The 15,075-nt window shown below is 43.4% G+C and overlaps 1 protein-coding gene across 4 annotated transcripts in view; it reads left to right on the forward strand.

The window, feature by feature from the left end:
- SUSD1 (sushi domain containing 1) overlaps positions 1-15,075 on the forward strand; it is a 174,680-nt gene that overhangs the window by 147,922 nt on the left and 11,683 nt on the right. For all 4 annotated transcript variants that reach the window (XM_058302538.2, XM_058302539.2, XM_058302540.2 and 1 more), the window contains 2 exons: positions 6,386-6,425; positions 14,929-15,022. In XM_058302538.2, coding sequence (XP_058158521.1) covers positions 6,386-6,425; positions 14,929-15,022 — 134 coding nt within the window. The remainder of the gene's footprint in view (positions 1-6,385; positions 6,426-14,928; positions 15,023-15,075) is intronic.

The raw sequence follows: 15,075 nt of genomic DNA on the forward strand, positions 1-15,075 counted from the left end.
ACCAGTTCCACATGGACTAATTCCTTCCTTCTGCTATTGGTCAATCCCCTTTCTTCCCAAATTTTTCCAGAGATGTGGACCATACCAAAGGCATATTTAGAATCTGTGTGTACTGTACCATCTTTTCCCTCTAACAATTTAAGGGCTTGATTTAATGCATACAGCTCACAAGTTTGAGCTGACCAATCATTGGGCAGTCGGCCAGCTTCTTTCACCTCACAAGTTACCCATCAACAACAGTATAGCCATTGTGCCTTTTTCCTTCCAGGACCCTAGAAGACCCATCTATAAACAATTTTCCCCCTGAATGTAAGGGAAGGTCCCCTAGGTCAGGCCCGACTAGGGTTTGGTATTCAATTAAGTCTAAACAATCATGTTCAGGAGTTTCTACTTGGTTGGATCCTTTCCAAAGGAAAGAGACTGGGTTCAGACTATGATCAATTGTCAGTATTAAATTGTCTTTTTCCATTAGAATCGCCTCATATTTCAGAATTCGGGAATCTGTTAACCACCTTCCTGCTTTTTGAGACAAAATAGTCCTGACCTGATGAGGGGTGCTAACAACTAAGGCCCCTCCAAAGGTCAGTTTCCTGCTTTCTTCTACTAAGAGAGCAGTTGCTGCCATGGCCTGAACACACCCTGGCCATCCCCTGGAGACAGCGTCCAGGATTCTGGAAAGGAAGGCCACAGGCTTCTTTTGGCTTCCCCAAATCTGGGTTAGAACTCCTAAGGCTGTCCCCTTATCTACTGTAACAAACAGATGGAAAGGTTTTTCGAGGGAGGGGAGGGCCTGAACAGGGGCTTGCACCAATGCCCATTTGGGCTCCTCTAAGGCCTTTACTTTCCCCTCCTTCCGCTCTAATTTTTTAGGCTCCTCCTCCAACAGTTTTTGGTATAACCCTTTGGTTTGGGATGCATAAGAATCTATCCATAATCTACAATATCCCACCAATCCCAAAATTCTTTTTAGTTCTCTTTTTGTCTAATGAAGAGGTAATTCAGTAATGGCCTGAATTCTTTCTGGATTTATCTTCCTCCTTCCCTCACTAATGAGATGACCCAGGTATTTGACTTCCTTTTCTACAAATTGTAGCTTACTTTTTGACACTCTTAGCCCTTGATCTCCTAGGAATTCAATAAGCTGTTTGTAGTCCCGGCCTCTATCTGCCTTTCTTCACCTGATGTTAGCATATCATCTGCATATTATAAAAGGGAAAGTTCAGATGGGACTGCAGATTTCTCCAAAACTTTTTCCAGTTCCTGCCCAAAGAGTTTGGGGGATTCTGTGAAGCCTTGGGGTAAAACTGTCCACCTATATTGCTGTTTTCTTCCTTCCTGTAGAGGGATTCTCCCACTCAAAGGCAAACAAGTCTCTAGTCTCTGGGTTAAGGGGACAGGCCCAAAACGCATCCTTTAGCTCTAATACACTAAACCATTTATGATGGCAGGGGATCTTAAGGAGAGTGTATGGGTTTGGGACTACTGGATTTTGAACCTGAATGATTTGATTAATGGCCCTTAGATCCTGTACCATCCTCCAACTACTGTCCGATTTCTGAATGGGCAAGATAGGAGAACTGAAGGGGGACAAGCAGGGCTCCAAGAGTCCATCCTGAAGGAGGCCTTCAATGATGGGTTGAAGTCTCCCTGCCTCCCCTTAAGGGGAATGGGATATTGTCTTCAACAAATAATGTCCCCTTCCTTTTTCAATTTGATTTTAATAGGGGGTACCTGCAAACCACCTCTATTCCCTTCTCTTACCCACACTTCCTCTCTGATATCTTTTTCGTCTTCTTCGGTGAGCATGGCTAAGACTACTTCTATCTGCCCATCCTTTACTTCCAAATCCAGACCCATGAATACAATTCCCAACAAATTACTCCAGGCTTCTGGGATGTACAACAAAGGGCCTACAATTTGATTGTCCTCCCAACAACTATTAAAGAATGGGGACCTCAAATCATCCTTTTATCCCTGTGACTGTAAGGGAACTGCCAGAGAGTTTGGTTCCTTTGGGAAGATAAGTCACAGAGGGTCGGGCTGCCCTCGTGTCCACTAAAAATGTAATTTCTTCCTGATTTGGGCTCTCCCTTAGATTTACTAAAGGCTTCTGGTGGGCTTTAGAAGTGAGGAGCCTCAGATCCCCCTAATCCTCAAAATTTATGAGGGGGATTATCCAACTCTCTTTCTTTAAACTTGGGCATTCCCTTTTGAAATGACCAGGCCTCCTACAGTGATAGCACTCTGCAGAGCCTTGCATTTTCCTTGCCCTTTCATCTAAATTTAAATAAGCCCATTTTGCATCTTTATCTCCCCTTTGCCTGTTTCCTCCCTGACTCATCTCCAATCTTTTCTTTTTTTAACATTTATTTTATTTATTTCTCTCCCCTTCCCCCCCACCCCATTGTCTGCTCTCTGTGTCCATTTGCTGTGTGTTCTTCTCCATCCACTTGCTTTATCCAGCGGCACTGGAAAACTGCGTCTCTTTTTTGTTGTGTCATCTTGCTGCATCAGCTCTCTGTGTGTGTGGCGCCACTCCTGGGCAGGCTGCGCTTTTTTTTTTCATGTGGGGTGGCTCTCCTTGCGGGGCACACACCTTGCGTGTGGGGTACCCCTACACAAGGGTACCCCTTAGTAGCACGGTGCTCCTTGCGCATGGCAGCACTGACCACACGGGTCAGGAGGCCCTGGGGATTGAACCCTGGACCCTCCATATGGTAGACAGACGCTCTAACAGTTGAGCCATGTCCACTTCCCTCCAGTCTTTTCTTAACCATTTGGTTAACTGTGCTTATTATAACCTTTGCTTTCTGTTTCCACTTTTCCTCCTCTCTCCTTACAAACGCTTTTTGGGACTCTCAATAACTTCCAGTGGTTTACCATTCATCCTTCTATTTTCTAAATCATTTTCTGAATATCAGGCTAAGACCCTTTCACATAGCTGATTTTCAACATTTCCTGAGCCACAGGATCATCAAGGTTCATCACTGAAGATTTCCTCACTTGGTCCCTCAATTGTTGCAAGTAAGCAGAGGGAGTTTCATCCTTCTCCTGGGCTACTTCAAAGGCCTTATTCAAGTTTTGAGGTTTGGGTATGGCCAATTTGATCCCCTGTGTAATGAGGTCTCTAAGATTTTTCATTTGTGCTCTGTCCCCCAGGTCATTATTATCCCAATTAGGATTTGTGTTTGGGAACTTTTGTTTTGCTGCCATTACCCCCTGTCCAGGCAGATGCTGCGTTTCCCACTCCTTTATAACTGCCTTTCACACCATTTCTTTCTTTTCCCATAAAGAGGATATTCAGTATGGACATAAGTTTGGGCCAGGTATATAAACTAGGACCTAGGAATTGATCTACTTGTTCAGCCAGCCCCACTGCTGTTAGTGATTTCATTTCCTTTTTGAAGTTCCTTACTTCAGTACTTGTCTGTGGGGCACTTACGTAGCCAATCTTCCCTGGCCCCATTGGTTGTTCTCTCAGTGGATACAAAGGTTCAATGGAGTTTTGCTCTTTCACTCTCTTCTCCTCAGGTGCTCTGGGGAATGGAAAATTTTTTATATCTTTCTTACACTGTTCCAATTCTTTCCTCAGCTGTTGGTGGGTTGCAGCCGGTGGGGCTGTTGACCCTGCTTGAGTCTCCAGTTCCCTAGGGTTTAGAGTGGGTTCTATTGGGCCCCCTAAGTCTAATGGCCCTTCTCCCAGGAGGGGAGGGGGAACGTAAGGAGGAGGGAGATTTAACGGGGGTCCCAGAGTTTAGTTTTTGCAGCTTTTGTTTCTGCAGCCTTAGTTTCTGCAAGCTTAGTCTCGGAGTCTAGATTTTCAGCTTTCATAGGATAGAGAGTGGCCCCCTTTCCCTTTAACAAGCACATGGCATAGTCAGACTCTTCTTTGGAGAAGGGTGTTTTCCCATTAACATACAGTACAAGGTCAGCACAAAGCCAATTCTCATCTGCCCTGTTTTTTGGCCAGAATATGTCAGGCGGTAAAATACTTAACTTGATCCAGATACGACAGCAGTATTTAATCATTTTCTTCTTGTCTTTTCCCCTGGACTGATCACTATCATTCCAGTGCCTTAACATTCTCCCTAATGGACTATCTGGAGGAATATTTCTGGGGGATCCTAGAGATACCCCTTTCCTCTTTTTCCCAGTCGAATGACTGCCTCTATTTCCCATTCTGAATCTTATCTGGGTCTCTTTCTCTTGAATCCTTTGCTTCATCTGTCTCTGGTCCTTTCCCTTGCGGGAGAAGGGAAACGCAAATTGGGACTCCGCATTCACTTCCTGCCATATGTCACGTGTCTCATGCACGCACAATCAACCTCAGACTCATCAGAATCTCTGACCGCCAAGGTAATACTTAATAGCCTTTGTTCTTACCTTGGTCCGTGCATGAAATTACTTGGTCAACAAGAGGCAGATTTTCCCTTCTCTTTTTCTCATGCACAGTCAGCAGATCTAAGCGTCTGTTCTTGGGTCTCTTGGCTGCCAGAGGCGAGGCCCCTGCCAGTGGAGTCCAAGACCACTTAAACAATGGGGCGCTCCTCTCCTTTGTCTACCCGAGGGGTCCACTCTCTGAAGCTTCAGAATCCCAGTCAAGCCCCCAAAGCTTTAAGGAAGAAATCTTCTTCTGCAAGAAAATAAGGCTTACCCTATTATGGAGAAGAAAAGAACTTATTCTCAAACTCGCAAGAAGGGTTACACAACCAGAAAATGTGGCTGGCTCCCAGAACAAAGAAAAATGACACAATTTATACCCATAAGCCTAGCACGCAAGCTCTTCCTCTGTTTCTCTATAGATTGGATACTTCCGAGGTTACAGCCTATCCAAGTCTAACTTTCCCACGCAAAAGTTTCTGATGAACTGCTTCCCCCATCATATTCCAAACTTTTTAGCTTTTTCCTGCTCCTTTTGCCAAATAAGGAATGGAATTTAGTGTTGAATTGGTATTGACTTAGCTCTTTCTTGTGCATCCTTTTACTGGCTATAGGACTGACTTAAGCTGGTTTCCTTTGTTTCTGCTTAACCCAGGAGTGGGAGACTGAGGCAGTAGGCTGCCAGGTTACATTAACGAATATTTTCTTCCTTTATGTGAAAACTAAACTAATCTCCGTTTCTTACATTGTCACACCAGTCCATCACCAAATCCTTCAATTCTATCACCTTCATATTGTTTAAAATAATCTTTTCCTCTCCTTCTTCATTAGCACTGTCCAGCCTTTGTCAGCTCTTGTCTGAACATCAATTTTCTAACTCATCTTCCTGTCTCTTAGACTACCTACCTTTTTGCTCTGCATTACTGCCAGAATGAGTTGTAAAAAGTGTAAATCTGATTAAGGCATTCCAGCTTAATGTAGTCTGTCTTCACCTGCCCCCTGCCAACTTCTATTCTTTAAAACATCCAGTTCCTTCATAACTGCCTTGCTGTTTGAAGTCCTTTTGCTTCTCCAGTGTCTTGAAATATGCCCTTCACTGGTTATTCCTGCACATTACCCTTCATTCCTAATCATTTAGCATCAAGGCCAAGTTTAATCACATTAGAAATTTTATGGCCACCTTAGGCTTTTCCCAGACTTTTCCAGTTCAAGTTTTTTTTTAATTTAGAAATTTTAATGAAAAAAAAAAAACCAGAATGTCTAAGGTTGTCATTTGAAAGGGAATCTTCTAATGAGGTTGGAGGAAATCTCCTCTGAGCCCCAATAGTCAGCTTCCTCTGGGGAATATCTTCCTGAGTCTTTATCAGAGATACTAATCCTAGCATTCCTAATAGAGAAATGTGCCTACAGTAATGGGAGGGGGGAGAAAAATAGAAGGCATTTCATTCCAATGAGCTTGTGAGTCTCTTCCACTATGGATAAGCTTCCACACATGTTCCTTTTCCTTTCAGTCTGCTTCTTGGCTACATTATGGCTAACTGAGGTGGCCAGGTAAGTGTCATCCAAATAGGTAAAGTATTATTATATGCCAGAACTTCTCACAGCCTTGCCTGTAACACGCATCACAACTTTTTGCTGGAGTTGACCTCAGAATCCTTTCTAACATAGTTCTCCAAATAGTCAATGCCAGTTGCTTAGAGCTGACAAGGAAAATGAAACCTGTTGCCATTCCTGTGTTTTTCCCATGGTGTGTGCTTTTTGTAATCTATTGGAACGCTATAGAAGTGACCCTTAGGGTGGCAGTTCTGTCCCTGCTGTCCATGCCGGTCCCTTGAACTCTTGATGGTATTCATATGAAGTGTAAAATGTTAGAGCCAATGGTCCTTAAAGATCTTCTAGTTCAAACCAAGAGATAAAAAAGCTGAAATCCACGGGGCTAAAGTGTATTATTTAAACTAACACCATGTACTGCCAATTAAATGTCTTGGTATGTTTTCTTTTCTAGATGAGAAGATACTCCTGTGCAGTTTGGGCTCAGGTGAAAGGTAAAGCCACTTTCTGCCTAAGAATGTTGTCCTTAATTCTCCTATTTCCAATCTGCAGCATCAAGCTTCTGTTAATGAGATGGCTTTTAAATTGTCACAGGTGGCAAAAAGCCAGCTCAAACTGTTTAATCAAAAAGTCCTCACCGAAAGGAATAGGGGGTGTGGAGCTTATGGAATCAGAGAAGGAGCTGCACCTCCAAGACTCCAGGAACTGGAACTTGGGATTCAGTAGCCTGAGCAGAAGCCCTTGCTGTATCCCTGCTCTCAGCTTCTCGGTGTGAGTTGGCCTCAGTTTCTTCTACTATAGGCCATGTGCTAGGGAGAGATGGGCACCAGCTGCCCCAGCTGAGCAACTGCAGGGGGTTCAGAAAGTTTTTCAATTCAGGGAAGGAGTCTGTCCTCTTAGGGTAAGTAGTTAGCCCTTGGATGAGTCACTGTTAATAGGAGATGGGGCTTTCCCTCCAATTTCTCAGCAAGCTCTGCTTTTTCCCCCCATTTCCCAAGTAAATTCTTTTTACTGGCCTAAAAAAAAAAATAGGACACGGGTACTTTGGTTGACCTACTTTGGGTTTCGTGCTTATTTGTTTGGCTGGTTGGACCTGAACAGTGTGATCAACGGCACCACTAGAGTTGCACTGAGGGGGGGACAAGATACCCATCAGGCAAAGGAGTCCAGGAAAATAGGCTGGCAAACCAAAACAAGAGCTACAGTAGCTCACTGACTTCTACCATTTGACTGCTCAGCATGTGCACACACATATATATTAAGAAAAACATCCTTCTTTAGGAAAATGGGACTGTCCATAACTCAAAGTGGGTCTGCTACTGCATTCATCCCCAAGAGCAGGATTTCAAAATGTTACCTTCCTCTTGATCAGATTCAGATGTGCTTCCCAAGATCCCTTCAACAAAGTTAACCATTCCCTAATCACCGCATGTAATATGAAAGGGAAAATGCCATAACCACAATGAACACTCTCATTTAGAAAAGAGGAAAAGATAAAGCAATACACAGTGGTCACAGCCCATAACCATGACCACTTCTTGCTGGACAAGAAGAGTCAGACTTCCCTGCCCTGGCAGCCAACTGGTTCACTCAGTTCATCAGTTTGGTTGTCCAGAGATCAGCCTCGTGGGAGAGCATACCTGGTCCATCCTCCTCCAAAGCCATATCTAAGAGCTGCCGTGGGGAGGATTCTTCTGGTGCTGTGTAGCTTAAACTTTCTACTTCACAGGGGCTGAGTTAGCCAGGCAGGGAGATTGCCTTATGGGTTGAGCAATCACAGGTCCTTGTTTTCCAGGCTTGGGATTTCCCTGGCAATATATTTCTTAAAACAAACGTGCAGCCAGCCAGTAGATTTGATTTCCAGAAAATCCATTAGTCTGTGGCTGATACCAAAAATCTTCTCAAGTTTTTGATCTTTGAGTTAGGACTTTTCCCTTGTGGTTTATGAGTCCTAGCATAAGGAATTCACCAATGAGCCTCAAGTATCACCTTAATCCCTTACACTGGGTTCCCTACCCCCAGAAAAATGAAACAATGGGCAGGGTGGTGAGGAAGTATTACCCTGCTTGCTGGTTATTCTGGTGGGTGGTACTTCACAGTGGAGGACTTGGTACCCTGTTAGTGGAAGGTACTTTGCAGGAAATGTTTGGGAGGAGCCTGGGGATTTAGGCTTCCTGCATTTGTCTGCCTCTCCTCCAATCTTTTTCTTTTTTTTTAAAGATTTATTTATTTTTTATTTTTAAAATTTCTCTCTCCCCTCCCCCACATAGTTTTCTGTCTGTCTGCTCATTGTTTGCTCACCTTCTCCAGAAGGTACTGGAAACCAAACCCAGGACCTCCCACATGGGAGGTGAGTGCCTAACAGCCTGAGCCACATCCGCTGTCCGTGGGCTGTGGTATCCACTGGCTTGTGGCATCTGCTTGTTTAGGCATCTGCTTGGTGTGGTGGTGCAGCATCTAGCTTGTTGCGTCAGGTGCAGCATCTATGGCGTTTAGCTAATTGGGGTGGGTGCAGCATCTGCTCGTCTTCTTTAGGAGGCACTGGGACCCAAAACTGAGACCGCCCATGTGGTAGATGGGCGCCCAACTGGCTGCGCCTCATCCGCTTCCCTCTGCTCCAATCTTATTTCCCATCCTTTTATCTTTACTCACACCAGCTTCAATAAAGGTAGAGGACATGGCTTTTTAGCTGGTGAGGGGCAAGGCAAATTACCTGCACATCAGCCATCTGGAATTCTGATTGCCAGGTAGTAAACGGCCTCTCTTAACACAATGTGTGCCGTTCCATTTCCACATTCAGATGCACCAAGCTTCTTTCCTAATAGGAGTTTAAGGAAGGCCATGAGAAAGAACCTCACATTTCAACATTCTGGACATTTTCTCCCAATCCATCCTGTAAAGCTCTGGGGGTGGGAATGGAGTTCCCACGAGAAAAAGTGGTACTTTTATCAAAAGAATGGAACGTGCGGGCATTCCTGGACAGACAGATACAATTGCTTCCAGAATCCATTCCAGTTAGTAACTGTTTGGTATAATTGGAAAACATTCAAACTGGGTATAAGAAATGACCTACAAACTGGCCACAGTCATTCTCCTGTGATTGCATGGAAAATATCTAAGTGACTTTTGCCTGTGCCCTTTCCCCCCACTACTTAAGAACCAATATTGAAAGAATGAGTTCAAACCTTTGAATTCAAGCCACTGGAAAGTTCTGGAGGTTAATAGAATGCCCACTATTATGTTTACAATTCTGAAGGCAATTCTACCATTTATTTATCTATGTACAAAATTTATCTCTGTTTGCATTCGCCTCTGGTAGTCTTTTACAAAAATTTTGAAGAATGCCATTCAGAAAGTAATTTGGAGAGAATTCAGATCCAAATTAGCCCTGGAATTGTTCCAGTTCACTTTTGCCAAACATCAGCCACATTCTTGCCTTTGCCCAGTGATGCATTTTGCCATTTGCCTTTTGCAAACTGCCCCTCAAAGAGCTTTGTGATGATTTCCAGGGAAGAGGTCTGAGTTTCCTTGCCTGAGTCCTGCCACTAACCAGCTGAGTGTCGTTGAGGCGACATTTAACTTGGCTGGCTCTTAATGACCCCTTTCCAGGTTTTATGAGATTCTTTTGGCCACAAAGTACTGTGAGTCTGTGATTCGTTGGATCACAAAGCAAGGTCATTTGACATGCTCGGGACAATAATATGCTGCAATCGGAACATTCTGCAAGCACAGGCTGGAAACCTCTGAATCACTGGTGGTGCCGCCCTTCCTCATTCCGCCCACATTTTGCACCTCACATGGCTCTCTGGCTTTTTCGTTTCTGGGTTCACTGTGTGAGGATGGATGATCGGCAAACCTTCCTTTCCATCTCCCCATCACTAGTGTTTACAGGTTGTCTCTTCATTTCGGCTTTCCCTGAAGATTCTTCCATGGTTCTCCTATTTTTATTTTTTTTAATTAGGCTTTTTAACTTTGGATTCCAAGGCCTCAGTTTGCCACCAACATACCCATTTAATTGTATCATCTTTCTTCTCCATTCGAACTGAAGTGCCAGCTCTTCTCTGGATACAGCCCATGCTCTCCCTCCTGAATGGCTTTGTTCATAAGATTACTTCCTCCTAGATGAAGTTAGGACCTGCCTGTGAATCTCTGCTTATTAAAATCCCACCCACCCTTCAAGATTGAATTCACGTGCCATCTTCTGCCTGTAGCTTTTCTAGTTCCTTCAGTAGGACAGGCTCCCCCTATCTTTAGCCATTCTGCCATGCTTTAGAGCAATTGTCTTGTCTTTTCCTACTAAATTTTAAACCCCTAAGAGAGAGCACCTGAAGAGCTGGTACAGAGCCTGGTACACAAAAGATGCTCAGTCAGAATTGATTGAATTGGGTTGAATGATAATTCGCAGGACGGTGAGTACTTTCTCAGTGGTTGAGCACAAGTCACGGATACGGCGGCCCTTCTCCAGTGCTGTCTGGTTACCCAGCAGACGTGCCCTCTCCCTCATTTGAACTTGCATGTTACTGTAGTACCACTGAGTGGTGCCACCCCATAATGCCTTTCACAGGAGAGATTTGCATTCACGCTCAATCACTTTCTAAGCAATTATAAACTTCCTGAAGTCAGAGGTTACATCCTCCTCATCCTTTTGTCCCTTGTAGGCTTTAACAAAGTGGCCAAAGCATAGTAAATGCAGTACTTATTTATCAAATTAAATAAGCCAGAGAAAACTTACATTAAGACACAAACACGGGAAGCGGACTTGACCCAATGGATAGGGCATCTGTCTACCACATGGGAGGTCCACGGTTCAAACCCCCGGCCTCCTTGACCCGTGTGGAGCTGGCCCATGCGCAGTGCTGATGCGTGCAAGGAGTGCCCTGCCACGCAGGGGTGTCCCCCGCATAGGGGAGCCCCACGCACAAGGAGTGCGCCCCGTAAGGAGAGCCGCCCAGCACGAAAGAAAGTGCAGCCTGCCCAGGAATGGTGCCGCACACACGGAGAGCTGACACAACAAGATGACACAACAAAAAGAAACAGAGATTCCTGGTGCCGTTGATAAGGATAGAAGCAGTCACAGAAGAACACACAACGAATGGATACAGAAAACAGATAACGGGGCGGGGTGGGGGAGAGAAATTTAAACAAACATATTTAAAAACCTAGGTAATTGTAGTAGACAGAACTATAAGGTGGCCTCCCAAATTCCTGGCCCTGGTGTACCCCTACCTCCTCTCAGTTATTAATCAAACACTATTAAAGGTTTTGCTGTGAAGCAATTTTGCTGCTGTAATGAAGTTCCTGAATAGGGAGATTATGTGTGTGGGCCTGACCTAATCAAATGAGCCCTTTATATCTGTATCAGAGGTCAGAGACAAGTCAAGTCAGAGACTCAGAGAGAGAGAGATTTGATACCAGGGAAATTCTCCTGCTAGCTATGAAGATGGAGGGGCCATGTGGCAAGGAATGTAGGTGACCTGTGGGAGCCAAGAGTGACCCTCCACTGATAGCCAGCAAGCAAATGGGACCTCAGTCCTAAAACTGCAAGGACCTATCTGAATTTAGCCAACAATTTGCATTAGCTCAGAAGTGGGCTCCTCTCCAGAGCCTCCAGAAGGAAAAGCTGTCTGCCTGACACCTTGATTTCAGCTCTGTAAGAGTCTGAGCTGAAAACTCAATCCCTCTGTGCCACAGAACTGGGTGTTAATAAATGAATGTTGTTTTAAGCTAAGTTTATGGTAATTTTTTAAGCAACAAGAGAAAACTTATGCAAGAATGCTGCTGATTTATTGAGCATTACTTATCTCTGAATTATTTTTCTATTTTGATCTCCTTTGCCATTTCCTGCTTTACAGGGAATTCAAGCGAGGAGGCCCCAGAATAGCAAAGAGAAAGTTGAGACACTCAATAGAAGTCACGTGCTAATTATTGTGCTATTTGGAGAACAGAATTGTTGCTTTTAGGAAATGACTATGCTCATGTAAATTCATGAGAAAATGTCCACACCTATAGGAAGTTCTCAAACCGCCACATGTCTGATAGTAGGAAGGACCCCTTTCTAGCTTCCTCTTTGCACCTGTGATATTTCCAGCAGAGAAAGGAGAAGGGGGTAAAGATAAGCCCAGGGGGCCCACTCACTCCTCCTGAACTCTACACCTCCATTTCAAGGAACTTTCATGAAGAGAATGATGGATTTTAGGCCTAACGGGTTTACTTTCCCCAAGAGTAACAGAGACTCTGGGATAGAACGCATGATTGACTCACTTGAGTTTTTAAAGAATATTCTACAAATGATTCAGAAAAAAAAATAGACCTGACACTATATGAAAGGGGGAGGTTGTCACCAGAGGATAGGAAATCTCTCGAAATATACTATTCAAATTGGCCATTTAAAAAATTTCTCCATACCTAAAGAAACTGCTCTGGCTATACAATGAGTGCTCTTGATTAGAGTGACTCAGATTTTCAGAATCTACATGCAAATTAGATTATATATATATATTTTATATACAACCAGGAAATGTTTTGCCCCTAAGAATCATGCCTGGGACCAACACTCAAATCGTGCTATGCAGAATAAAGATGATTTTTCTGAGTAAGGAATAATTGGGCCCCCTGCTTAGGACAGATGATATCTTGCTGTTGGATGGCCAAAAGAAAATTGAGTTCCTTAACTCCTACTTTGTTTCTGTCCTTTTGATTTGTATAAGGATATTTGAAAGCAAAGGAAAAGCTAACTGCCCTACATAAGTTCAAGTTTTCTGATCTGGATGAAGCACATTCTAGCAGGTTCATACAATTTGCAAATGAGAAGACTAAACCACTGCAAGCGATGAATCTTGAAGAAGAGATGTAACAAGCCTGGAGATGAGCAAAGAATTGGTACTTTGTACAAAGGAGGTAGATTTTGCAAAGTGTATATAGTGAGAACTTGAAGCCAAGGTCAGGCAGGCTCTTCAAGAGATGGCTTTGTGTCTACCTGGTAGAAGAAGTAGCAACTCCCAGCAGGCAGTTTGGTAGCTCTAAGAGTAGATTAGGTCAGCCTGCCCTCCTTATCCTCTTGCACACTGTCATTAATTGGTCACAGAAATAGGGCAAGCATAATGTGTTTTGACTTGGGCAAACATTTAATAATGCCCTTGTAGACAGTATGGGGAAATGAGGGCTGTATTTGGCGTAGACACTGATTGTTTGCCCAATAATTCATTGCTTATTAATGAGTTGGTATCAGATCCAGAAATATGCAGGATATGGATCTTTATCCATGGTAGTCTTCGGTTCAACATTTTCATCAATGATTTAAAATATACAGAGGATGACAGTGCAGAGGAAAAAAATAGAGGGAAAACTGATGATCCAAGTTGGGAGGAATACTGGGTAGGTTGGATGGAACAAGCAGTGCAGGAAAGTCCCAGTTTTCCCACAACATCTCCAGACCAATGCTGTATTTTCTCTTAAGAAAAAAAAAAAAAAAAAAAGGAAACCTAGCTAATTTAATACTCAAAGCATCACAATGTTTCAATTTTCATTTTTATTTCTTGTGAAAAGAACACTCGATTAAAGGTTTATCAGTCATCTACAATCATATTTTATATGTGATTTACCTTTTCATGGACTGGCTCATTTTGCTATTGAAGTATTTGTCCCTTCCTTACTAATTTGTAACACTCTTTATATGTTAAGTGTTTGCTATTTATTTATTTCAAATATTTTATCCAGTTTGCCATTTGCCTTTTAATCTCATTTATGGTAGGTTTTGGTATGCCTAAGGTTATGGTTTTTAATCTGTTAAATTGATCAATCTATTCTTGTAGGGTTTCCACCTTTTAAAAATTGCCTAGAAATTCTTACCCACTTTAATATTATATAAATAGTGACATATTTTCTTCTAATTCTTTTAAGTTTTGTTTTAAGTCTTTAATCCACCTGGATTTTATTTTAGTGTATGGCATAAGCTCTAGGGATCAAATATCACTTTATTCTAAATGGTTACCCTATTTTCCTACATTAGTTATGAATAGTGTGTCGTTTCCTCAATGATTTTAAATACTAATAAAACGGTAACAAATTAATAGGTAATATTTGTTTATGGCTTATTCTGTGCCAGATGAGTTTCTAAAGTGTGTTAACTCATTTGTTTTTCAAATAACTAGAAGATGGGCATTACTGTTATTCCCATGTTATCATATCATCCCTCAGTGGGCAAACAGAGGCATAGAATGGCTGAATAACTTGTCCAAGGTTTTACACTGGGTTAGGAAACTGAGTTAATATTTGTGAGGTGATTAGAACAGCGTCTGGCACATAGTAGGTGCTAAATTAAGTGTTTGCAAATAAAAACGAGACCTCTGTTCTGGTCTAGAACATGATGCTCTGATTCAGTCCCTTAGCCCAACTTGGAGGGTGTTCTTCAGCTTATCACCAGGGATCCCCCTGGAGTTGGCAGGTGGTGCCCCCCAAATAGAGTGTATGTCCTTCAGAGAGCTTTGCACCAATTTTATTTTATCCCCACAGCAACCTCCTGAGCAGAGCAATGCCATGCCTTCCTTGTTGCCGTCCGCAGAAAATGGTGGGTGACTCCACTGAACAGAGAGCATTCATCTGACCCCCTGAGACAACTATTATTTGGGGAGCAGAAATCCAAATGATCTCTTCCTCAGTGCCAAGGAAAACTGCCCCAAAACATCCATCAAGTTTACGCGACTCTAGAGGACCAGTAAAAAGCCAGATGCAGTGTGTGCATGTTTAAGAAGATCGGCTTTTTCTCCCCTCTGGTTTCATACTTCCTTTTCAGAAAAACCCTGGAGCTGTGGTTTCTGGAGGTCCTCCATCCCCAGGGCCAACTCAGGGAACACAAAGGCACTCTGGGCATTCTTGGGATTGTTCGTCACATCGGGCCAAACTCTGGGTTAAAATGGAATGCGCACAGTTGAGTATTTGCTTCCTGGAGGGACTGTGAGTTGGCGCAGTGCCCGCTCAGTGTGTGGTTTTGTCTTGCAGGTTCGCCCATCACGCTACAGCAGATGGTGGGTGTTGGACTGGGCTCCGTGGCTGTTGTGATCCTTCTCGCATTCCTCTCTTTCTCAGCAGTGTGGTATGTGGGAAGGTCATTTTTGAGAAATGAGTGGAATGGAGGGAGGACGGGGT

The sequence above is a fragment of the Dasypus novemcinctus genome, chromosome 8 (assembly GCF_030445035.2).
Source record: "Dasypus novemcinctus isolate mDasNov1 chromosome 8, mDasNov1.1.hap2, whole genome shotgun sequence".
NCBI lineage: Eukaryota > Metazoa > Chordata > Mammalia > Cingulata > Dasypodidae > Dasypus > Dasypus novemcinctus.